This window comes from Strongylocentrotus purpuratus, unplaced genomic scaffold (assembly GCF_000002235.5).
Source record: "Strongylocentrotus purpuratus isolate Spur 01 unplaced genomic scaffold, Spur_5.0 spur5_scaffold_7, whole genome shotgun sequence".
In the NCBI taxonomy this organism is placed as follows: Eukaryota; Metazoa; Echinodermata; class Echinoidea; order Camarodonta; family Strongylocentrotidae; genus Strongylocentrotus; species Strongylocentrotus purpuratus.
In genome coordinates, this window is record NW_022145613.1 from 38436853 (window position 1) to 38464137 (window position 27285).

At 39.8% G+C, this 27285-nt stretch overlaps 1 protein-coding gene across 1 annotated transcript; it reads left to right on the top strand.

The window, feature by feature from the left end:
• The first annotated feature begins 6442 nt into the window (after nt 1-6442).
• Nucleotides 6443-27215, top strand: LOC100888946 (carbohydrate sulfotransferase 11). The gene is made up of 4 exons (XM_030974422.1): nt 6443-6852; nt 23683-23962; nt 24767-24927; nt 26146-27215. The coding sequence occupies exons 2-4, from the start codon at nt 23806-23808 to the stop codon at nt 27013-27015; spliced, it is 1188 nt and encodes a 395-aa protein (XP_030830282.1). The 5' UTR covers nt 6443-6852; nt 23683-23805; the 3' UTR covers nt 27016-27215.
• The last annotated feature ends 70 nt before the right edge of the window (nt 27216-27285 follow it).

Here is a 27285-nt window from a genome sequence, read left to right on the forward strand (position 1 = left end):
GAAACTTTATCCCAGTGGGGCTGATTATATATATAGTGCGTCATATACTGGGTCACATTTATAATTAATAAATTGCACATATTTGGAAAGCTTAGATCCTCCTCTTTCATTTGATGCAACTCATATGATGCACATTTCACGCATGAGTGATTAAAATGAATTTGAAGAGAGAAAACCAAAAAGACATTTGACGGACGGTATCTGAATTTCAAAGAGAAAATCACATTTATAAAAAGTTGAGTTTCTGCCCTTTCATATGATACCTCAATCAGGAAGAATGAGCAAGGAATGACACAGTTCTGTGCTTGCATTTCCATAATTTTATTAAACGAATTCGTTTTCACTGGCTACCTGCCGTAGCAACAAGCAAAATTGACAAAAGACTTAACTCCGTTTCGTTGACAATCAGCCGTGCATGAAGTTTTTCATTTACGGCTGATTGTCTACGAAACGGAGTTAAGTCTTTTGTTAATCACGTTTGTTGCCTTTGATTCCCTTCTTGAGAGCCTTACACCTTCACCTTTTATTTTTGTATTTATATAAGAAAATATTCATTCAGATTGCTTAAAGGTAATACAAAGTTTTGGTATGAGGTCATGAATTTGGTTCAAATAAAAATATTGGAAGCATATGCGATCCGACAATATTTAGTGATCATTGTCGCGGTTGCAATCGAGTCTAAAGTTATGAAAATGTCAATAATCAACTCTTTATGCTTTATAGCTCCCTCTCAAGGTCAAGATATTAATTAACCTATAAAACAATTTTTCTTGACTGAAATCAACCGATTAGCTATTCCCGTTTGGAAATTATATATCACAACTACATATTCTGAGATTTTCATGGTCGCAGCTACTATTGTACGGCCGTAGGCGCTATTTTAAATTTATTATAATTTACCGGGAGCACCGGTAAATTTTTATATTCCATTTTTCTCAAAAGCAGAAGTGTTTTAGGGGCTAAAAATTGTTGTGCTTATAATTCATCCACAGGGGCATCCATATATATAAAAATTGTAAAGAATTACTATCCACCCAATTTTCAAAAATTACCAAAACTTTGTATTACCTTTAATTTATATTGAACTAATAAATTTGCATCGACGATATGTTTATACAGTAACTGTAAAAAAAATGTTCCTTTTTATAATGTTGTATTAGAGAAAAAAATAATATGAAGTATTACCGTCACCTTTTACTTTTTGCTATATTGAAAAATCTATTTTTTTCCCAAAGTTGTAGAATTGTATCACAGTTTGTATACTTGATCAAATATGTAATATATTAGTACGGATACTTAAGAAGAAAAAAATAAGATATGTCTGTTTTTATAATATATGAGACAATTTACTACACTGTTGGTCATAAAGGTGGAATAACTTTGTTTTACCGCAATTTATGGAATGATTTTGACAATGATTTATTCCTAATATCTATATAATAGTATACATTCTCAGATTGTATTGAATATTAATTTGCGAGTGTTTGTAATTTGTGTGACTGCTAAAGCATGTGCATACTAGTTATGCTTATCAACTAGGGGACCTACGTCCTTAAGTCATAACTGACAGTAAATAGGATTAATGCCTCACTAAAGGGCACTAATATAGCACTTCGACACGGTTTTGATCCTGGGGCCTCACAGTTACGAGGTCATTGAGGAGACAAATAAAAAATAAATGTAATACAATTTAACAAATGTTTAACATTAAGACATAGTACATAAAAGGAGCAAGTTCATAAAATGCATTTTAATGAAATAGAAAGACAAGGAGACCTTAAGAAAAGCTTAGCTTGTAAAAGTCAGGTACCTCAAGCTATATCAAAATCACATGTTTTGTTAAAAGACTAATGTGATTTAACAGTTGTTCTTCTCCCGCATTGGATCTTTTTATCCCGATATGAATTTCTTGCCAATGTAGATTTTTTTAACACTGATAAAGCAAAAAGGTCACCGCAGTCCTTCCAAATATTTGCTACTTTTTCACAGATAAAAAATAGATGTTCATAGGTCTCTTCGTGTTTATTGCAAAAGGAGCAAAGATTGCTCACTGCATGTTTCAAAGTGTATAGATGCTTATTTGTATAACATTTTATATTGAAATTCCCTCAGCTTTCTGTCCAGAGTGGATTTTCGGGGTCTTAAGAAAATTGCTCTCGTGTCATTTTCGACCATATGTACGTTCTAAGTTGCATTCTCATCTTTAACAATGTACTATAGATATATTTTGATGTTATGCCTTGCAAAGAGTGGGGATTTCCGTTAATACTAAATTCTAAACTTAATTCGGTATCATCACAAGGATTTTCATATAATTCAAAAGAGTTCTCCATGAGAATGGAATGCCTTCATATAACTGTTTTATTATATTTATTTCAATGTTGTTTAAACCCATTTTCTTAAATTCCTGAGCTGCCTGATGTCCTGCGATTACTGGACCAAAGATCGGTGACAATAGGTACCCAGAGTATCTGTTTAGCGATGGCTTTATCCTCTTAATCCATTTGGACTCTCACTCTTTCACCTTTCTTGACCAGAAGTTACTTTCAAAGTCTATGATGAGGACATCCTCAAATCCAATGTTAAGAGGATTAAGCCATCACTAAACAGGGACTCTGGGTACCTATTGTCACCGATATTTGGTCCAGTGATCGCAGGACACCAGGCAGTGCAGCGAAGCAAACGTGTGGCTCTTAGCTTGAGAAAGTCCACATGAGTGGACGCAAGCTTGCATAACAAATTTAAGGTTGGTAGAAGCTTAAAAACTAAATGTTATCATTATCCCCAACTGATGAAAGTTTTCCAGGACGCGAATTTTTTTTTCCTACGAACTTTGAGCTCACGAGGGGAACCTGCGCATGCGCACTCGCGAAGGAAACCAGCGCATGCGCACGTGGAATCCGGTAGGGCGGTCAATAGGGTGATAGTAATTATACAAAGCAATCTTTCATCAACTCATCGTTAGCTCAATCGATAAGGACAGCGTGTTACTAATAGAACCTTGGAGTTGCCGTGGGGGTTAAAATCTCAGTTTATTTAGTTTTTTGCCTTTATAAATAGTGAGGCAAAGCAATAAGTAATTAAAGTCTAATTGTTTGTGACCTCCTTGCATGCGTGAAGTATAAAAGTTTGTATGTGAGCATGCGCCAGGTATAAAAGTTCGTAGGAAAAAAAAGTTCGCTTCCAGGACAATCAAAGTCTGATAACCGGCCCAAACCTGTAGACTCATTTACCCAATGAAATAAAAAATCAATGTCACTCCAATTTTTAACACGCAAGCTTTAAACGAAAACACCACCTGATAAATAAATACTCGAATCGGTGAAACGGATGGTAGAGATAGAATGAACATTGATCCTTTTTATGTATAATGTCTATGAAATATACATATATATTTTTGCTCTATTTAGGCCAATATCATTTTATATATATTTTTTTCCTAATATAATTTGTCATTTAGTTTTATTAAACAAAAATTGAATACTACATTTTTTCCTGAATTTATATGTTGAGTGTAAATCATTAATTTTAGACCCAAGACTATTCAACTGTTTTCCTGTTGGCTCCCTCCACATCAATAAAATGTGTAATATTTTTTCCATTATGATTGTTTCAACTGAATTCCTTATAGTAAATCATCGTTCCCGGCGTTGTGTTTTGTTTGGCGATTTTTCTTTTGTAATTTGATTATTATAGGCCTTGTATTTATTTGTTTACTTTTATACTGTGATTGCTGTGGAAAACAAACTGGAGTTTTGAACTTATATTCATACCGAATTCGCAGGCACGAACTCTTGCCAGTCGTGCGTGTCTGCACAGCCAGAGACTGACATATACAGTGCGTCCCAGAAAAAACGAAACCGAGAAGTATCGATGTTCTATCATAACTTAATCACAACTATAATTAATGAATGATACATATTTGGAAAGCTTAGAGTCTCCTCTTTCATGTGATGCTACTCAGATAATGCATATTTCACGCATGAGTGATTAAAAGCAATTTTAAGGAAGGAAACCAAAAAGTATTTTGGCGGGCGGTATCTGAATTTCAATGAAAAAAATCATATTTCTAGAAAGTTCATTTTCTGCTCTTTCATATGGTACCTCAATCAAGAATATGAGCCAGGAATAACAAAGTTCTGTTTGTTTAAAGTAGCCCTTACATTTTCATAATTTTAACGAACGAATTCGTTTTCACTGGGTGCCTGCCGTAGCAAAAAGCAGATTTGACAAAAGACTTAACTCCGTTTCGTTGACAATCAGCCATGCATGATGACTCTCGTTTACGGCTGATTGTCAACGAAACGGATTTAAGTCTTTTGTTAATTTCGTTTATTGATACGGCAGGCAGCCAGTCAAAACGAATTCGTTTGATACAACTATGGAAATGCAAGCACTACTTTAAACAAACAGAACTTTGTCATTCCTCGCTCATTTTTCCTGATTGAGGTGTCATATGAAAGGGCAGAAACTCAACTTTCTAGAAATGTGAATTTTTCTTCGAAATTCAGATACCGCCCGCCAAATGTCTTTTTGGTTTCCTTCCTTCAAATTGCTTTTAATCACTCATGCGTGAAATATACATTATCTGAGTAGCATCACATGAAAGAAGAGACTCTAAGCTTTCCAAATATGTATCATTCATTAATTATAGTTGTGATTAAGATATGATAAAACATCGATACTTCTCGGTTTCGTTTTTTCTGGGACGCACTGTATAGGCTCTGCACAAGGCTTTAGTAATCTGCGCCTGCAAAATAGCTATATGCAGTGATATGGACCCTACCCATAGATCAACATTAAAACAAATTTGGGATGATTTTCTAACTCTCGGGGATGGGGGTGACATCCTTAAAAAAAAAAAATAAAAAAAAAAAAAAAAAAAAAAAAAAAATCGCCGGCGCTCCAGGGGGGGGGGGGCAGAGAAGGGGGCACAGTGCCCACCCACTATTCAAGTACGCCCAAAGTGCCTCTCTTTACATAGGAAATGTGCCCCTTCCCCTTTTAATCTATGATAAGTTCCCCTTTTATTTTGACACATGGCCCTTTTCCTTCGACAATTTTCCATTTTCCTTTGCAATAAGTTTCATTTCCATTATCATAAGTGCCCTATTTAATCTGTAGTAAGTGCCCCTTTTCAGGTACGAGAAGTGCCCAGTTCCCCTCCTGATATGTGCTTTTTTCCATCGCTGATGAATGCCGCTTTTCACCTCTAATAAATGCTCATTTTCCTTCATACAAGTGCCCCTTTCCCTTCTCATATTTACCCCTTTCCATCTCTGATAAGTGCCTCCTTTATTTTAACATGTGCTCCTTTTTGTTTCTAATAAGTGCCCCTTTTCCTTATGATAAGTGCCCCCATCCAAAAAAGAGCTCCTTTCCCTTCTCATAAATGCCCATTTTCATTCTCAGAGGTGCCCCATTTCAACTTTAGTAACTGCTCCTTTTAATTTGACTCGTGCCCCTTTTCCTTTCTAATAACTTCTCTTTTTCCTTCTTATAAGTTCCCCTTTTACTTCCTATAAGTGCCTCTTTCCCTTTTCATAATTAAACCTTTCCATCTATAAGGGCCCCGTTTATTTTAACATGTGCCTCTTTTTCTTTTTGATACGTGCATTTCCCCCTTTTCATAAAAGCCCCCTTTCACCTTCAATAAATGCCCCTATTAAAGGCTGATCGATGCCCCTTTACTTTCATGAGTGCCCTTTTTCATCCCTGTGAACTCTTTTCAGGTGTAAGAAGTGCCTCATTTTAACCTCTGAAATTTACCCTTGAACTTTTACACGTGCTCCTTTTCTTTTCCAACAGTGTCTAGTTTATCCTTTCCGATACTAAAGTGTCCTCTTTTCCTCTCATCATTAAACGAGTCCCTAATTTAAAGCGACTGAGAGCAATTTTACCCGAAGCTCGCTCGCTACTCTTGCTTGAATTTATAGATGATATAATTATGTTACCTTTTCAGTCTTCCGTTATGAACATGAGCACATTGTGCTTATAACCCCATTAGGATTGGGAATTATCCTCTTTATAAAATGTAATTTTTCGCACTGCGACCTCACAAATCTTAGAATATTTCCTATAGCTCGCAAATGAATATTCAGACCATCACACCCAACTGCTAAGTATGATGTATAAAGAGAAACAAATATTGAAATTATCCCTTATAATGTAATCACAATGTAGGGGTACATATCAATGTCTATATTTAAACTTTGAGATTTCCCTTTGTAGGGGCCATTTTTTCTTTAGAAAGTGCCTTTTTTTGTTGGTGCCCCCCTCCCACTTTGAAAGTCGCTCTGCCGCTGACGTACGTGTATCATTCAGTATGAATTTGTAAGCCCTAGAAAGATTTTAGAATAAATTTAGAATAGGCTTCAGTCAGTACGCTTCCAATTGCTCGACCATGGTCCGGAGCACGGACCATTGTTTGTTGCTAGTAAATAGTCACACGGATATCAGAATGCCTTTTGTTCAAATGCAACGAGAAGTGAACGATCCGTGGACAATGAAGTGGTCGGAGTACAGTATGATGTGTAAGACATAATTCATTCTCTCACGAGTTACCGTATACACGTACATATCATACAGTTCTATGAATGTGTTTTGTATATCGAGGGATCTATGTAATGGTTACACCAATGTACATGGAAGCATGCGGTAATGTGAGTAGCATGTAACCGGAGCTTCATGACATCATACATCGACTGATCATTAAAAGAAACATCTGACAGGAGATGTAAGATTCAGACAAGTCGACTGGTCTATAGCTGAGTGAGTGAGTGTACATACAACTGCATTATACCGGGCGCCACTTTCACAGCCTATTCCAATGGATGCTTTCGCAAATTTCAGGTAAGAGATAAACATGATAAGATAGCAGAATAACAGTATAAATGTCGGATAAATGTGCATCACATGTTAATTTACTTTACATGTTCATGTACAAGTGCGTACTGTACAGTACAGAACAAGCTTTCTTTCATGCAGTTTCGGTGAGAGTTTAACCATGGAATAGATGACTCAAGGTGCTATGTGTGGATTACCTTGGACTACTATGGTACTAGTCTAGAGGAAGGAAGAAATGATCAATACATATTTTCATCGTCTTGGAAAATCCATATTTGTAGCAGCGTCCGTGTCAATTAAAAGACGTCGAATCAGGTCTTACTATACTCAATGAGTGCACTCCACCATCTGGTGTATACCGTGTATTCTCATATGATAAATATAAGTTAATTATAATTTCTGCTGGCATTGATATATTGCCAATTAGTGGTGTTATTTTTACGCGAGTGCAGCTGATAATGTATGTATGCAGCACATCCTCCATATACATGCATTCACAATTGTGTTTTTAACAAAAAAAATGTGAGGTTTTGAGATGTTTTTTTGAAAGATTGCTTGTTAAAGAGAATTCTTGGTCGTTCCACAGTTTCGAAAGCAGCAGTTGTGAATGCTCTGTCACCAATTGTCGCATGGTCTGGAGCCATTTTGAGTGTGTTTCGCCTCTTATTCGCACCAATTCAGTTGAACCCTATAGGTCAACAGCAATGCATCACAGGCTGATGAATGTTCATATTTACTTTTGGGGGTCTATAGATTTAAAAATGAATACAGTCCACAGTCCCTGTCGATATAAAAATGGGCTGTTAAAGGTACAATGAAGTGCACTGGTCCGTGTTGATGTCTTTGTCCTGTGTCAAGGATAGCTGTGGGTGCAAGTTCAAGTTCAAGTTCATTTATTCAAAACCACACAAAACATGATATAATCTTTTACATGAAAAAGAGACTGGTAATAGTACATCATTAAGTGAATGGTTTTAGGACCCCTGTAGAAGCTAAGCTTGTGAGCGGGGCCCTGTAGTCAACAAAATACATACATTAACGATATGGCAAGGTGAATAAAAAGAATATAATGTTTATACAAGGGATGGAAACAAACTAAGCTACAGAATATAGAACACAAAAAAATATTCACACACACGCGCGCACACACACACACACACACACACACACACAGTCCTTAGTGGTCTATAAGCATTTGAGAATGAGAAATTATTAAGATACAAAGTAGAATTATGTCAGTCTTCCAAGTAGATACGTTTTAGATAACCTTCTAAACCTAGAAAGAGTTGTACTATATTTTATATCATCAGGCAAACTGTTCCATTCTTTGATGCAAGAGATATGGAAAGAGGTCAGAGTGATATTTGTTCTTGCAAAAGGCTGATGAATAAGACCCCTTTGACGTGTATTATAATTATGAATTTGTGAGTTTGTACGGAATAAATCTTTTAACGTACATTCATGAGGCATAAACTGAAGTTTATACATAAACAATACGCAATTGATTGACACAAGTCCACTTAGTGGTAACATTCTTAATCGAAGGAACAATGGAGAACTTGGATGTCTATAATTAGAATTAGTAATAAGCCTTATTGCCTTCTTCTGCAATACTCTAAACTTATCAAGATATGACTTAAAAGTGTTTCCCCAAGCAACATTACAATATGTCAAATAAGGAAGAATAATACTATTATATAATGTTATCAGCACTCTTTCAGGTAAAATAAATTTCAATCTAAAAATGACACCTACACTTCGAGACAACTTAGTGCATACAACATCTAAATGATTCTTCCAAGATAAATGTTCATCCATAGTTAACCCTAAGAACTGAACATTTTCACTAAGCGCAACATCATGGCCTCCAACATTAAGAAAAGTAATACCATCTGGAAGCTTTTTACCCTTTGAGCGAAAAATAACACATTTGGTCTTTTGAACATTCAACAATAACTTATTACAACAATACCATGCATACAGTTTCTGAATCTCTTGATTTGCAATTAGTAATAAATCTTCAGCCTTCTTATCAACCAGCAGCAAGCTGGTATCATCAGCAAACAGGGAGTATGAGAATAATGTTGACGAGTGTATTATATCATTTATATAAATTAAAAACAACAGGGGACCAAGAACAGAACCCTGAGGTACACCATATTTAATAGAAGCAAGTTGGGAACTACTACCATCCACCACAACAAATTGAGTCCTGTCAAACAAATAGCTTTGGAACCAAGACAATGCTACACCACGTATTCCATAATGCTCTAGTTTCCTGAGGAGGATACCATGGTCAATGGTATCAAACGCAAGGTTCCATTGTACAATATGGGGGTCATGGATGAGGGATTTTTTCTATTTTATTAGATGGGTTGGTCTTTTGTCAGGAAAGACAACACGATTAAATGATAAAGAACACTGGATGATTTGCTTGTTACAAGTGCATTAAGTTGGAAACTTATTAGCCTACATCTAAGCATTAAAGGCCGGGACAAAGATCTGCATGCCTTGAATGAGTAGTGAGTAACATTCCCTTTTGCAGCCAACCTCAAACGCTGTAGAACTTTGCAGGAATTATGAATATGTCATGTATGTCCTATCTGTGAAATTTATATGTTAGCAGTGTCCTCATATTCAAATTATGCAAGGAAACCCATTTACTTGCTAGACTTCACTGTCAGACACTATTGAGTGACTGACTGGCTTTTTTCTTCTTTGGTAATAACATACATGAAAAGAGTTGTAAAGGGTACATGAGCATTTGTCTACATCAATAACCCACTTCTTGTGATGGCCAAGATTAAACTGATTGAATCTTTGCGCAGCATAAAACGTATGACCATTCGGTACAATTGTCTGACTAATCAAGACTATTACTTTTGGGCTCTATAGCCCTAAAGTCGATTTGACACTTATAGTCGCTATTTTCCCACTTGAAGACATTTTCAAGCCCCACCTTTTTTAGGGAAGTTCTAAATTAGTATTATCTTTCAAATGCAGTTGGAATTTAACTTTTTCATTTTTTGGGCCTGCAAATGGGACTTAGGACCTTTAATAAATGTATTTATTACTGTTATTTAAAAATTGCTTATTCATCCGAATACTCACTTCCCACATAGCTTTGAATGCAAGAAATACTTGTTTTATCAAGATTTTCATACGATAAGGGGGAACTTCTCGCAAACCCTAGCCCTATGGCCCATACCAATCCCCTGTATCATCGAGTTTGCAATATCATGAAATAACTTTCAAAACTTGGGAAAGACATGTAAAATATACTACTGCAATCAGAGTCAGTAATTCCGGGGGGGGGGGGGCTGGGGGACAAAGTCCCCGGATATTTTCCTCACCCCTCACTCGAGAATCTGCAAGGGATACTAATAACATAACATAGCATGTATTATATAACATAGAATGAAGTATTAGGGTACAAAACATCATATGAGTCGTAATTATGCATTGCGTACAATACTTCATTCCCCACTAGCCCAGCCCCCGCCCCCATGTTTTTGGCTCATTACCTGCTTACGTCTGCTATCTTCATACTTTCGTAATTAGGTTAAATGGTCATCAATGTAGTGTCGGCTGGCGGTTGATGTTTGTATATATTTTAAAACAACGACTGATATTATGATATTTTTAAATAAATATGGAGGCATATCATGGTATTGTGGTTCATTCCCTTGACCAAAAAATTATGTTCATATAGGCTACAATGTATGTACACAATGTATCTCCATCGCTATGAGTTCTCATGGGTTATCCCGTCTATTTCCAAGTTTATATTCATTTTCCCTGTTAGATATTGTCGTAAATGTTTACCTACTTGACGAATACAAAGACAAGCAGTTGTTAGGATACCCGCTGCTGTCCAAGTCACCCCTCGAATCAAAAGGTGTAGTGTGAATTGGTGCGCTCTGCGTAGTTATTTCATGATCAATACTGTCAGTTCTTACAAGTCGTTTAAGGCCCTTTTCATCGAGTAGAACCCGAAGGCCTAGCTGTCAACTCTTGATTCAATTTAGGCCATCAACAAAAAGGATGTTTATTCGTGTACTTAATAGAATAGCTCGTTTGTTTCTTCTTTCTTTCTTTGTCCGTCGTATAGCTTTTATAGGTACAGTAGGTATATTCTATTCTCGTGTTTACGAATAGCATTTCACCCCCGGGTAACGTGTTCGGTCTTGCGGAATGTAATACTAGTGTTTTTATACTCGGTCATTAGTATACAGAATTAGAAATGCATAACTTGATACAACCAAAGAGGTAGGATTTTTGTTCAATACTTCCTTGTAACTAATACAGATACGTTAAAGGAATCGCAATTAATATCCAATGGGCGTAAATAAGAGAGGTCCTCAGTCTAATCTAATCCAGTGAATTATTTGATAATCCGGCTGGAAGCCAGGCTTAAGCCTTAAGGTAGTATAGAATAAGAGAACTTTTACTCGAAGCCACTCCCCTCTTCTATACCTTTGTATTTCTTCTCCTTCCAACACTGTTGTTATCCGTCTCTCTTACCACTTTAATCGGTCTCTCTCATTCTTTTCCCTCCTCTCTCTCTCTCTCTCTCTCTCCCTCTCTCTCTCCACCAGTGGCGTAATGAGCAAAAACGTTTGGGGGGCTGGCAAAAAAAAAATCCGCATCACCCCACTCTAACATGCAGGCCCTGCTGAACGTTTTTCAAAGTGGGGTCTAGGGGCAAAGCCCCATCAGGGGGGTCAGGGGGCGGAGCCCCCGAAGCTCAATGGGTATGGGCACCAGTGGTGGATCCAGGAGTTTCTTACGGGGGGTAGCATAGGGTGAAATATATGTAAAACCTGATGAAGCGACAGAGCGAGGCTTTAGCGGCGAGGGGAACGACCAAGCGGGGGTGGGTCTGGGAGGGGGTTTTGACCCCCTCCCAGAGTAGGAAGCATTTGCAATTTTAGAACCACATTAGACGCCTTTTCAGGCACTTCCTGGAGTAATATGACATAAAATTGCTTTCTCCTACCCCCTCCAAGAGTAGGAATCTTTTACAATGCGAGAACCACATTTTGCGCAATTATAGTCCACCGGCACTTCCTGGAAATGAGACGTTGTATTAGGTTCGTTGCCGCACAATGCACAAAGACGGTGGTCCGGTACCAGTTGTACTAAAAATTATATCGAGTGTATAAACTGTGTTGTTATGAGGGGCGTTGCTAGATCTTTTTCAGTGGGGGAGGGGGGAGAGGCCACCGATTACCTTCAAAACGAGCCACCAATTACCGACAAATATATTAATGCCAATGTCCAAATGTCTACAAATTTAACCCTGTAAACCCGGGGCCAGGAACTAAGTTATTTTTCAGTTTTCCCCCTCCCGCGCGCGGAAGGTTTGATACTTCATTAAATTATTAGAAAAAGAATACGATCCGTTGTACCGTTCTATACTTTTTATTCTTGTTTCGCCCCTCCCGCGCGAAGCGCGGAAGCTATGACGTTTCATTTATTTATTAGAGAAAGAAGACGATTCATTGTACCGTTCTCGACTCTTAATCCTTGCCTGAATTCGTTTTCGCCCATCCCGCGCTTAGCGCGGAAGCTTTTACGTTTCATTAAATTATTAGAGAAAGAGGTCGATTCGTTGTACTGTTTTCGACTTACAATCCTTGTCCGAATTCAGTGTCCTCCCACCCGCGCAAAGCGCGGAAGCTTTGACATTTCATTAGATTATTAGAGAAAGAAGACGATTCTTTAAATGATTTTTTTACTCTTAATCTTTGTCTGAATTCAGTTTTCCCCACCCCCCCTCCCGCGCGAAGCGCGCAAGCTTTCGGTGTTTCATTAAATTATAAGAGAATGAAGACGATTTGTGGTACTGATTTCTACTCTTAATCCTTGCTTTCACATTTCATTAAATTATTTGGAAAAAATACGATGCGTTTCCTTAAATTTTTACTCTTAATCCTTGTCTGAATAGAGTTTCCCCCTCCCGCGCGTAGCGCGGAAGCTTTGTAGTGTCATTAAATTATTAGGGAAAGAAGACGATTCGTTGTATTGTTTTCGACACTTAATCCTTGTCTGAATTCAGTTTTCGCCCTCCCGCGCCAAGCGCGAGAGCTTTGAAGTTTAATTAAATTATTAGAGAAAGAAGACGATTCGTTGTACTGATTTCTACTCACTTTGTGTGAATTCAGTTTCCCTCCCTCCCGCGCGATGCGCGGAAGCTTTGACGTTTCATTAAATTATCAGAGAAATTGTCTGAATTAATTTTTTCTTTTCTTTGTCCGATAAAAAGTCACAGTTTGTAGGGAGAAAAAAAAATTGCCGACCGACCGACATTAAACATCTCACCGACTTCAAACTTCTAAATTGATATAGTACACGAGCTAGATAGAGCAAGAATACCGACACAGCGGACCCGACACAGCAACATAATTATCTATGCGTATCTTTCTTGCCCCTTCGACGTGGCGACTCCACCCAACATTCCCTTTGCTCTCTTACTCCCACCCATCTTCTCTTAGGCTCTTAATACCACCCTCTCTCTCTCTCTCTCTCTCTCCTCTCTTTCGTTTGTCTTGTTTTGTTTTGTTTGTTTTCTTATGTTTCCTTTTTCTCCTTTTTTTCTTTCTCCTTTTTTTTTTCTTTCTCCTTTTCTTTCTTTTCTTTCTTTTCCTTTCTTTCCTCTCCTTCCTCTTTTTTATCTCCTTCTTTCTTCTCTTCTCTTTCTTTACTTGGTCATGGTTCAATTTTATTTGGGAGGGGGGCTGGCGCCCCCCAAGCCCCCCCCCCCCACCAGTACGCCAGTGCTCTCCACCTCTCTCCCTTCTCCACCCTTCCTTTTTCACCCTTCCTTTTTCTTATCTTCAACTTATAAATGAAAATCGATATAAAGGTACAAATCTTGGCTTCGGGCTTCATTGTGAAGTTTATCTCACCAAATTTAACTTATATTTGTATTATCATATTGAAACGCCCTCCTGGTCTTCGTGACTCTGGGAATGTCAGCTTCTCAATTCATCAAAACACTATTGACATTCACTGAAAGGAGACAGGACGGTCGGTGTGACCGCGTAGAATGTAACCCGCACCGATCGTCCGACTATTAGAGATCGATCGAGAGCGGACGATCGGTGCGGATTTTATCCGCGCAGAATGTCCGTGTCGGACATTCCGTGCGCGCCTCAAATGTCTGACGGACAATCCGTGCGGAAGAGGTCTCGCACCAATAGCCCGCCTGCCGCACCGAATGTCCGTACTCTAGTCCACACATAATTATAGTCAATATAGTGGAGGCTGTTAGGGCTAAATAGGGGTTGTTTGGTGCAGATTCTTCTAAAAGCACCAAATTTGGCCCAGAGGTAGATTATACCATACTTTTACGATTTCTTCCGGACGCCAAGAAGGGCACCCTCTGGGTATGCCATATTGGGCAAATCCAAAATGGCCGCCATCTGAGTTAAAGGTCAAGCGTAGTTCCAAAAGGAAAAGCGGTTGTATGATAATAGTTTATATATTTATGGGGTTTTGGGGGTCAGAGAATCTGATTATGATATTCTTTCATCAATTTAAGATCTCCTTGGGGCTGCCATACTGGTCATATTGGTCAAATCCAAAATGGCCGCCATCTGATAGTTACAGGTCAAGTGTAGTTACGAAAGAAAATGGGCTAGTATGATAAAAGTTTATATATTTATGGGGTTTTCGGGGTCAGAGAATCTGATTATGATATTCTTTCATCGATTTGAGATCTCCTCGGGTCATACTGGTAATATTGGTAAAATCCAAAATGGCCGCCATCTGATAGTTACAGATCAATAGTAGTTCCAAAAGGAAAAGAGCTAAAATGATAAAAAAAAAATATATAGTAAGGGGGTTTTCTGGGTCAGAGAATCTGATTATGATGTTGCTTGTATCAATATTGCAGGTCTCCTGGTTGTCATGCTGGCCATATTGGCTAAATAAAAAATGGCCGCCATCCGAGTTAAAGGTCAAGCGTAGTTTCAAAAGGAAAAGGACCAGTATGATAAAAGTTGATGAATTCATGGGGTTTCCGGGGTCGGATAATCTGATTATGATGTTCTTTTATCAATTTTATTTCACTATCCTGTCCTAAGGACACAATGAAGTCCATTTCCTAGTTGAAGAAGATGAGTGAAGATGCGCCAAATTCACACTTGAGTGGGTTTAAATCTTGGCCTGCGCCCATATGTTTCATCAATATGCAAACTTTCCTCTGTGAAATGCATAATACATTCGTTTTCGAGGATTGGCAAGGAAAATAGATAAACAGTAAAAACAGACCATGAATAAAGAAATAAACAGCTTGTTCGATTTGGTTTGAAGCATTATATTCAAAGACCCGGACAGCTTTATCTTTATTATCCATATAAATAACGTGTATAATCACTGTCAGACGGGAGATAATACCAATACGAAATGCATTAAGCAACGTCTAGACATAACGGTCGAATCTCAACTTTAGTTTTCTCATTCTTCTTTACATTTCGAAGCGTTACATGGGATCTTAATCCTGTTTTTCTACATACATCAATGCCCCCATTTAAGCATACTTAGAATCTGGTCACGCTTCGAAAAGTTCGTGGCCTAGCATTTTGCTTCTGTTGATGATCAAATAGAGAAAACACCCTTTATAGAACAGGGAGAGTGTGAACAAAGCACGAAGTAGGAGCAGTGCAATTTAAATATCAAGGGATGGATTGGAGTTTATTTCTAAAATGAAACGAAAGGGCTATTTTATTTTCAAGAGTCCTTTCACTTCATTGAAGAAATAATCTCTCTTTATATCTTAGAAACACTTGCTCTTTAAAGTCAAATAAACTCGAGAGCATCCTGGGGCTCCGCCCCGGAACCCCCGGTGGGGGCTCTCCCAGGCCCCTAAAGCTGTGCCATATTGTACGGATCCATTAGAAAGCATAGTTCTTCTATGCAAACTTCCTCTGTGAAATGCATAATAAATTTGCCCAATATGGCAGTCCCAGAGAGCGCCCTTCTTGGCGTCCGGCAGAAATCGTAATAGTATGGTATAATCTACCTCTGGGGCAAATTTGGTGCCTTTGGAAGAATCTGCACCAAAATATCCCTAACAGCCCCCACTAATACAAGTATAATTATACTTAATGAATGAACCGACTGGATAACCCATATTCAGCTTTGCCAGCTAGCTAGGGACCACACTACAGGTCTTCCCGGCGCGGGTCCATGGGGGAGGGGGGGGGGGGCGGGGCGAGAGGGTCTTGAGCCCAAACCGCCAAAAAAAAAATGAAGAGAGAGAGAGAGAGAGTCAGAGAGAGAGAGAAGGTAAAGCGGAGAGTAAGGGAAAGGAAGAAGAGGAAGAAGAAAAGAAAAGGGGGAAAAGAAGGAGATCGGGGGCGAAAGGCCTTCGCCACCCCCTCCCCCTCCCCTCAGCAAAAGAGAGATAGAGAGAGAGAGAGAGAGAGAAAGAAGGAAGGAAAAATAAGGGAAAGGGAAAGAAGAGACAAAGGGAAAGGAAGAAGAAAAGAAAAGGGAAAGAAGGAGATCGGGGAGCCGCCGAAAGGGCTTTGCTTCCCAAACTGTTGCCTCCCCCCCCCCCCCCCCCCAAGCAAAAAGAAAGAGAGAAGGGAGAGAAGGGAAAGAAAAAAGGGAAAAGAGGAGATAAAGGGAAAGAAAGAAAAGAAGGGGGATATCAGTTACAGTTTTCCCGCCAACAAGTTGGGGATCGGGGGGGGGGGCAAATGGCCCTTGTCCCCCCCCCCCCCTTCTACAGCAAACTTAAAAGAGAGAGAAAGGAAGAGAAGGGAAAGGGAAAGAAAAGAAAGGTATGGGAGATCAATTGTGAATTTTCCCACCACGCGGTGTGGATCGGGGGCGAAAGGCCTTCGCCTGCCCTCCCCTGGCAAACAAAAAGAGAGAGAGAGAAGGGAAGGAAAAGAAGGGAAAGAGAAAGAAGAGAGAAGAGGAAAGGAAGAAGAAAAGAAAAAGGGAAAAGAAGGAGATCGGGGGGGGGGGCGGAAGGGCCTTGCCGCCCATGCTGTTGCCTCATCCCCCCCCCCCCGCAAAACAAGAGAGAAGGAAGGAAAGGGTAAGAAACAAAAGAAGAAAAGAAAAGAAGGGATATCAGTTGGGAAAGAGGAGAGCTAAAATGGAACACAAAAGAGGAAGAAGAAAAGAAAAGGGTGAAAAGAAGCAGAGATCAGTTGCGATTAATCCTACCAAAATCGTGTGGATCGGGGGGAGGGGGCGAAAGGCCCCTGCCTCCCTCAGCAAACTTAAATGTGTGAGAGAGAGAGATAGAAGTAAGGGAAGGGAAAGGGGGAAAAAAGAGGAAGAAGAAAGGTAGGGGAGATCAGTTGCAATTTGTCCCGATTTGTACCCCCCCCCCCCCTTAGCAAAGAGAGAGAGAGAAGGAAGGAAAAGAAGAGAAAGGGAAATAGAGAGAAAAAGAAGAAGAAAAGAAAAAAGCGAAAAGAAGGAGATTGGGGGGCCGGAAGGGCCTTGCCGCCCATGCTGTTGTCCCCCCCCCCCCCCCCCCCCCCCCCCCCCCCCCCCCCCCCCCCCCCCCCCCCCCCCCCCCCCCCCCCCCCCCCCCCCCCCCCCCCCCCCCCCCCCCCCCCGCGCAAAACAAGAGAGAAGGAAGGAAAGGGAAAGAAACAAAAGAGGAAAAGAAAAGAAGGAATATCAGTTGCAATTTTTCTGCAAACAAGATGTGGATCGCGGAGAAAGGCCTTTGCCTCTGCCCCCTCCCCGACCACCCCACCCCCTCCCCGCCAAAAAAAAGAGAGAAAGAAGGGAAAGGGAAAGAGGAGAGCTAAAATGAAACACAAAAGAGGAAGAAGAAAAGAAAAGGGTGAAAAGAAGCAGAGATCAGTTGCGATTATCCCACCAAAATCGCGTGGATCGGGGCTAGGGGGCGAAGGGCCCCTGCCTCCCTCTCAGCAAACTTAAATGAGAGAGAGAGAGAGAGAGAGAGAGAGAGAGAGAGAGAGAGAGAGAGAGAAGTAAGGGAAGTGAAAGGGAAAGAGGAGAGAAAGGGACAGAAAACAAAGAGGAAGAAAAGAAAAGGAATTAGGGAAGATCAGTTGCGATTTTCATTGGTTCTTCTATCATCATTTTACAATTATCATTGTACAAATGTATTTATATATTCATTTATTTATTCCTGTTTGATAACAAAAATATGAATATAAACTCATAAACTCATAACAGCAACAAAATTAAATGTTAGGAGGAAACTATCTTGCTGGGAGCAAGAAGCGCAAAAATTATCATGCATTTGCATGTACATGTCAGTGTACATTGTATCATTAATATAATTCATATTATTTAATTACATCTTGTGAAATAGTATGCATTCAAGCTTTGGGGATTTTTTGTTGGTGTATTTGTATGAAAGAAAGCGTTTGGAGCTTATAATGCACATGTTGCAATTTCAGGTGCAACTTAGTGTTCAAATATGGAACACGCACGGCCAGGCACTAGTGTAGGAAATCTTCAAATGTTAATCAGGTATATGACTAAATTACTTGTCTGTTGCCTTATGAAAAAGTTTATATTTAGTCAGGCCTGAATTGAGTCGCAAAACAATTATTATGTTAAAAGGAAAAAAACATATTTGATGACATTCGAAATTCCCAAATAACCAATACGATTGGAAAGCGAGTACTCGTTTTTGTTTTTCTTCAAAACTTACTCAACTATAAATAGCTGGCCCGGATACTTGAGCCTCTCACAAAACGCAAGTATAGGCCTGATGTGTCGTCAGTGGCGTCGCTAGTCCTTTTTCAGTGGGGGGGGGGGGGGGGGGGGGGGGGGGGATAGAGGTCAACGATTCCCGACAAAACAAGCCACCAATTAATTACCGACAAAATTAAATGTTCCAATATCTACAAATTTAACCCTATAAACCCGGGGCCAAAGGCTGAATTGTTATGCGCAAATGGTCATTGTCGTCGACGACATCAATATATACAAATTATTTTGTCAACTTAGTAAACATCATAGCTATATATTTTAATGCAGGCGCGTAGCTAGGATCTTATTTCAGGGCGGGGTGGTATTGAGCAAGCGAATCACTTAAAGAGTGCGCAAAGCGCTCCCTAGGTGGGAGAGGGGATGGGTGAAAGGCATCCCGCGCGAAGCGCAGTAGCTTAGACGTTCCATTAAATTATTATGAAAAGAAGACGATTTGTTGTGCCGTTCTCGACTCTTAATCCTTGTCTGAATTCAGTTTCCCCATCCCACACGAAGCGCGGAGGCTTAGACGTTTCATTAAATTATTATAGAAAGAAGACAATTTGTTGTATACCGTTCTCTACTCTTAACCCTTATTGTCTGAATTTAGTTTCTCCCCCTCTCGCGCGAAGCGCGGGAGCTTCGACGTTTCATTAAATTATTAGAAAAAAAAGACGATTCATTGAACCGACTCTAAATCATTGTCTGAATTTTCAAAACTGTTTCTTTGTCCGATAATAAGTCACAGTTCTAAGGGGAACAAATTGCTGGCCGACCGACATAAAAAAATACCACCGACTTCAACCCCACACCCCCCCCCCTTTTTTTTTTAGCGACGCCCCTGAATGTAGAGTGGCCTGAGCGGGTAGGCACAGGGCGTGGTTCTAAACTTACAGAGACACTTCGTTAAAGACACCTTTATTTCATGATTGCGTGTGTTGAACTGCCATGGGCTTTACAACTTTAAACCTCCAGGGTTTATTTTGCATATATAGGGATTTACATGATCATCTATATAATAAAAGGAAATAATGATTATTCAAATATCATAGGTAGCAAATAAAGGATGACTAACAGAGGAATGAAAACAAACAGATAGGAGAGGATGATCAAGCATAATGATGTAAACCAATCTATAAATGTGAATTACTAAGTAGCCTGTTCACACTACAGCTCTACAATAACAAAGCATTTGTAGCCTTACTTTTAAGCAGTTGAAGAAATTAATAAAAGTAGGCCTACTTGAAGAAATCGTTGAATTATAAGATATTCAGTTTATTTTATTAAGTATGACAAAACACACATTTAACACCTTTGGAAAAAATAATACCCCAGGAACGTGAAAAACAAAACTTTTATTATTCACACATGCCTATAATCGGACATATTTAAAAACGGAAATGTGGCACCACCCAAAAATATAATTCTGAGATCCTTCTTTGTCTTTAATTTGCACCTGAAAATAAATTCTTTGTTCCTCGTCTATGTCATCGCGGCGAAAAATTTCAGACTTTTCTTCTTTTCATGCAGCCTCAGACAAATGTGCCAAAGAAGTTTTGTCTTCTTGTGTTCCTGGAAACAAAGTTTGGGCAATAGTTTTCAAGTTCAGTTTATCTTTACGAGATTTATATATGTGTAATATTAAGCTTTGGTTGAGATTTCTTTGGGTCATTGTATTTATCAGAGAAGTTTTGATCCGTTTCAAGACAGAGAATGTTCTCTCGCAAGTTGCCGTTGTAACCGGGATTGTAAGGTAAATGAGAAGAAGGATGTGCACCTCTGAGAATGATCTCTTATAGATTGGACTGTTGTTGAAAATCTCACAGATTGTTTTAATGTATATTTGATAGGTTTACTCTCATCGTCGCACACGTCTTGGAGGCTTGTTAGCTGCCGAGTTAATGCTACAAAGTCAATATCTCCGGCATACACTTCCCTCAACTCATCAGCACGAACAAAATATTGGGAGGGGGCTCATGATAACCGAGCCCGGCCGAAATATTTTTTTTTGGGGGGGGAGGGGTGGCTCAATGATATCCGGGCCCCTCAAAAATATCGGGGGGCTTCGTGATGTTATCCGAGCCCCACACAAATATCGGGGGGCTCCGTGATGTTATCCGAGCCCCATCAAAAACACTTGAGGGGGGGGGGGGGGCTTATGATATCTGAGCCCCACCAACATATGGGGGGGGGGGCTCAATGATATCAGAGTCCCTCCAAAATATTTGGGGGTTTAAATGATATCCGAGATCTACCAAATATATTTTTGGGGTCAATGATATGCGAGATCCGATGTCTGAGCCCCCCTCTCTCCTCCCTAAATAGATATTTATAAAATGTTTATATTTGAATGGTACGTCTGTAGATTATAGGTATACATGAGTTTCATGCCTAGAATATAATGATTGGGGAGGAGGGGGTTCATGATATCCGAGCCCCGCAATAAGTCTCGGGGGCGGCTCAATGATATCTGAGCCCCACTTAAAATATTGGGGGCTCAATGGTATCTTAACCCCTAAGGACTCGATGATATCTAAGCCCCACCAAAAGATTGGGGGCTCAATTAATGATATCTATAAGCCCCGCCAGAAATATTGGGGGGGGGGGCTCAATGATCTCTGACCCCCCCCCCCCCCAATATATTTTTTTGGGGGGGGGGGCTGCGCCCCCAATCCCCCTCCCCCGGTTCCTAAGCCTAATTACAGTTCAATGAAGTCTATTTTTTAAAACTGGGATTGGGTAACTTTGTTTTAGGTTCTGAAACAAAAAATCCTGGAATGATAGTTAGGGCTAGTTCTGATCGGAAAACGACCCAAATATCGGAGTATGGCTAGCTGCCCCAGGGCCTTTCCCTATATACGGATCAGAGAAAAAATACTTTAAACATTTCGGGGGTTACTTTTATGACTTTCGGGGGCTCTTTTTGGCATTTCGGGGGCTAATTCACCCCGAGCCCCCGTGTATTTTTCCTCCTGATATGGATAAGTGAGTGCCCTGATGGGTCTACTTCTAACTCGTGTTTTTAGCCCTTCTTTCTTTACTTTTTCCTTTCCTTTCTTTTTCCTTTCCTTTCTTTTTCCTTTCCTTTCTTTTCTTATTTTTTCAAAGAGGGGGGGGGGGCGGGTCCATCGCCCCCCGTATATCCGCGCCTGAGTGACACCCACACTACTAACCTTATTTATTACCGAACAAAAAAATGAAGAAAGAGCCCCTCGACACCATAGGTGTAAGTATTCAGCCAGTTCCTACCCCCCCCCCCCACCAATATAAACTTTAAAAGTGATTTTTTTTTCTTCTAATTTGATACCAGTGATATACAGATGTTGCTGAAATGGCCTAATTTTCCGGGATTTTTCCTCGATTTTTTATGCGTTTGTTGTAGAATGACATATATCACAATTTACAGTCAGGCAAGAAATGTGCTTATTTACTATTAAGAGGCCGACATGTCAGGTCCCGCGGAACGGCGGGCTTGGGGGCTCAAGCCCCCCCCCCCTCCCACCCCAAAGTATATTAAAGAGAATTAAATAAAAATAAATAGAAAAGAAAGTATGCTCATGTAACCGTAATTAAATGCCCATACCCCTGAGCTAATTCCGGGGGCTCTGCCCCCTGGACCCCATCTTGGGCCCTAAGGCTGGCCCCTGGATGCTCATCTGACCGTAAGTATACGAAGCCACGTACAATCGATTACAACAGTAATTGTGGGGCCAATATCACGAGTATGCCTTCATAGAATAAATGTTTCAAAGAAAATATTCACTTCTACTTTCAAAAGGACTGGCCCATTTGCTTTAAAAAATTGTAGAGAGTTATTATTATGTAATTTCTAGAAAAAATGCCAACCACATGATTTACAATGAGTCTAAATACATTGATTTGCCGAGTTTCTTCCTTTTATCAAATATAAACGTAAAACAATGGGGGGACAGACTGCGCGGATAGCAATCCGCACGGATCGTCCCTCGGACGATCCGTGCGAGCAGAAAACCCGCATATTATGTCCGACGGACAAACGAAACTGGTAGGACAAACGGCGCGGTCACACCGGCCGGACGAACATTGTACCACTGTGGTCTCTGTAAGATGTTTGACATACATGTGCATTGTCTGGCTGTGGTATATTCAATTGGGACTTCTCTTTTAAGATGCTGTCAAATATATCGATTGATTAAGAGTTGTATCCCTCGATGTCTTCTCTTGGCGTACAAACAAGAGTTGAATCCAACGGATGGTTGATAAGTTTGCTCAGGGCTCTTCAGTGGGCCAGACCTTTTAATAAGCACAATGGTATCATTGATATCACTAACAGTCACAGTGATCATCTTACGGCACAGGAGGACTTGAACGTGAACCTTTATGTGTGTCTTGAGGTGGTTGGTTATTTTACCTGACTGCTAAGAAAGCATAAAATTAATGCTTGTTAGTAAGAACCAGACGGCCGACGGCTTCAGGTCTTCTCCGAGGGACCTGGTCCCGAATGCCTTACCAATGGGCACTAGCGCATCGACTTGGTTTCTAACCCCGGCCACCGGATAACGAGACAACTGCTCTACCAACTGAGCTATCGCGCCTCCTCATGTCTTATAAGCTATGATATTATATTCTTATTTGACTGGAGTGGTCTTTATAGTTTTCGGTGATTATTTCATTTCTCAACCTCCATTCGCGCTCGACGACGTTTCATAATAATTTGCACAAGGTCTTCAAGGTTTGAACATGTGAGTACATGATGCATTGCAGGGTAAATCTCAGCAGTGATGTGAGTAATAATACTCAACAGCAGGTTTGATAGCTATATCAGGAATAGAGCTATTCTTACATTGCCTATCTATGAAGACGTTTATATTAATACCCAGTAGCGGTTCTAAAGGGTGGAGCGGGGGGGGGGGGGGGCTTGGTCCCCCCTAAGAATAAAAACAAATAATATTCAAGCCCCCTACAAATAGATTTTAGCGAGGCGAAACCATGTGTAAATTCATGGGTAAACCCCTTAGCGCCCTCAATATAACAATGTATAGGCCTATATTTTATACATATGCATTTAATATCTTTCTAGAGTCGATCCCGAATCTTACCAGTCACCAGAACTGTATATATTTGTTGTTGTTTTTTGTCTTATACGCTTAGATCTGAAGCAGACAATGTCTTCAAACCGTGCAACTTCAATACTTCTTCCACTCATGGATCTTCTTGATGTCTTAACAACGCCTAACTACGGCATCACTCTCAGCCACCACCACCACCTCCACCATGCAAGATCCAGCTACTACCAAAGAAGCTAAACCTAGCCCCTCCAAGATGACGCACGCGGTGAGATCTGGAAAGACGTTCCTCTATATGACCGGTCTGATTATAGCCTGTCTAGCGGGATACATGTATGGTAATATTGGCAGAGATATCGACATTAGTAAGTATAAACAGCATTCTTATTATACATTCTAATTATATTATATACCCTAGTCACCACCAAGATAGACAAAAGACTGGCAATATGTCTGTAACCTGAAATAGAAACAAAAATTTGAATAGAATTTGTATTTTAATTTGCATTTGACTATTATTCAACTTAGATGACTTAAACATAATTATATTACATGATATTTATCCAGAAGCTTCAATTTCATTGTAAGCCACATAATACATTCCTTTTTAAAGCACAAGCCTCGCAATATTAGTTGTCACAAATACATTTTAATCTTTCTGAAACCATTTCCAAGTTTCCAACCCACTAATTATCATAAAAATCTTCATCACCTACATGAAGAGAGTATCGTTTTACATACTGTTTTCAAGTCTAAAGCGACTATACTCTCCAGAACTTGCTTGTTCTTCATTCATTGGTAATGGCTGACTGTGTATTAATTAACAATAATTGTGTATTAAGAGATTTTGAACCGGAACAAACTGACCAAAGTTTGGAAGAAATGTCAAAATTGAAAAGCAGTGCCCATGCAGATTATGATGTACGTTTATGGCCACATGTACACTCATTAATATTTGGTTGTTAACTATGTCTAGTCATATTCGGAATAATGAGGAAATTTTCATTTTCCAGAACATCATTTTACGCGATATTGCAGATATAATAATTCATTTTTCCACAATCATTCACAAAAAAAAAAAGGAAACAGCTTATTTCACCTCTAAGTTAACCAGAATTCAGACTTGTCTTCAAGTTACCAATTTATTCTCGCTGTTATTCTTATGATAGGTTATTCAATCAGCAGTGTCAGTATTGACAGTAGCTTGGTTCATGATGCTCTAAAGAAAGAGGCTGTTCAAGATCTCTCAAGATCTGTCCAGGGCAGCAGTAGGTCTCTACCGTTTGGAATATGTGATGACAATGAAGACTGTGAAACTGTAGCTGCTGATGTGAGTACTCTTGCCATTAAACCCAAGTCACACCGACGAGACCGACCGACCATACACCGAAAAAACCACTTAGAATCAGAAAAGCAAGGACCATATCGATCAGTGGTCGGTTTGCAGTCGTATGCCGATGTGACTAGAGTATTAACGGCAACAAAACCCAGCTTTCTACGAAGCATAATGTGGCGACAATGTCCTCCATGGTCTAGGGGCCTATATATATTTTTCAAAGAAATACAAAGACCGGATTACCAACTACAAAATCTTGCATCGCTCTTCCCTCATTTTCTATTCAAATTTCGCTGTAAGAACCTGTTATGAAATTATTTTTCATGGAGATCTCTTGAACCTTTCTTTATACTTTGCGTCAAAATGTATCACACACTTCGCAAAATGCAAAATAATTGTTTTTCTTTTTCCGGGAGGGACATAAAACCGCACTTGTAAGTTGTAGAGCTGCCCAAGAAATATTCTTCATTCTTTTGAGAATTGGGAGGCAAACCCTTCGAGCAAAAGAAATCATTTTCAGAAGCTTATGGATTGACAAGGATTAGCACAAGAGTTTACCCAGGCCATGCATGGTATACATGACTGACTCCCATATCAGAACCCCCATAATAAATAATTCACATAAAGATAATGTTTTTAGGAGTTGTGCCATGAAAATTGTTAATGTTTTTGTGTTAAGGATGATTTTGACAGAACATGTAACTATGTCCCCCCCCCCCCCCCCACTCCGAGAACGGACGGACCCCATGCGTGTTACCAAAATGTCCGGTAAAGGGGTACTTTTCGTGCGACAAAGTCCGGCCCGAGAAATGTAAAAAAAGGGGTGTATTTACTTTTCACCCGGAGATTTCTTTAAAAAGGGGGTGTTTTTTTTCTCTCATCTCTTTGGACTCTTGAGAAATTATTCCGAATTTAGGGGGGTACATTGAGCATTTTTCATGATTTAGGGGGGGGGGGTCTCTAAGGCAGGAAAAACCCGCGAAAGGGGGGTTCGGAAATATTGGCAGTCCTCAGATAGGGAGTGCTTTCAAAAAGAGGTAACAAGCATATGCGTACCCTAAATAACACTGAGTGGGGAGGGGGGGGGGGGGGGCCGGGACTATGTCAAGGCAATTACTGTAAACAGTTCCTTTGTTTATTCATTATTACAAGTGCACCCCTTTTACGATACTTTGATTTACTTTGGCATGTTATAATTTTTTGTACACACAGGATATTGTGGTCATACCGTCACATTCTGAGAAGGAGGAGGTTCAAAAGGACGATCAAACATCACGAAAAGCTACCATTAAACGAATTTGTCGAAAATATGAACGCCTCACATCCGATGAAATATCAGATGATACGCTTAAACGGTTGTTTGTTAATGAAAAACACCGAATCGTATATTGTTCTATACCAAAGGCCAGCTGCACGAACTGGAAACGACTGATGATGGTGGCTACTAACGACTCAATTGATTTGGAATCGGTCACGAAATTCAATGCACATCACAACGGTGTATTACAGACATTGTATGATTACCCTGAATACGAACGAAATACTATCCTGAAATCATATAAGAAATTCACATTTGTACGAAATCCTTTCATCCGTCTTCTGTCTGCATATAAGGATAAATTTGAGTCATTAAGGAAATATCGTTCCAACCCCGGAGGGAAATATTTTCGCCGTTACGCTGCTGATATCATGACCAAGTACAGATTAAATGCTACTCTCAGGGAATTAGAGAGCGGCGAAAACGTGACGTGGTCTGAGTTTATCTTATATGTCACACATTTAGCAGTCGATGAATTCAACGAGCATTGGAAACCTATGTATCAACTTTGTGATCCGTGTCAAGTGGAGTACGACTTTGTGGGTCGAGTGGAAACAATTAATGAAGACGCAAATTACCTCTTAAAAGAGGTAATGAAACTGAAAACATCGAAATTTCCGACGTTTTCCGACTTCGCGACGAATAGTTCGGAATATACGTATGCCGCATATGGCGATGTTACGTTACAGCAGTTGAGACTACTGTGGGATATCTACAAATGGGACTTTTGGCTGTTTGGGTTTGATAAACCAGACTTTATTTGAAAACAACTCAATCAAAGTCATATTATGGTTATGCACATGCGATTCAAACATGGTCTTTAAAGCTGCTTCTTTGGACGAGTCGCTAATATTTAACTCGTGAAACGCCATACCATTACCTGCCACACACTAAGAAAAAATGGTGCAACTATGCACCTTTAGGGGTTCAAACCGATGCAACAATAGCAGCACCTTTAGGGGTTAAATCCTGCACCCTTTTTAAAGGTGCAATCCTGCACCCTTTAAAAGGGTGCAAGATTGAACCTTTTAGGG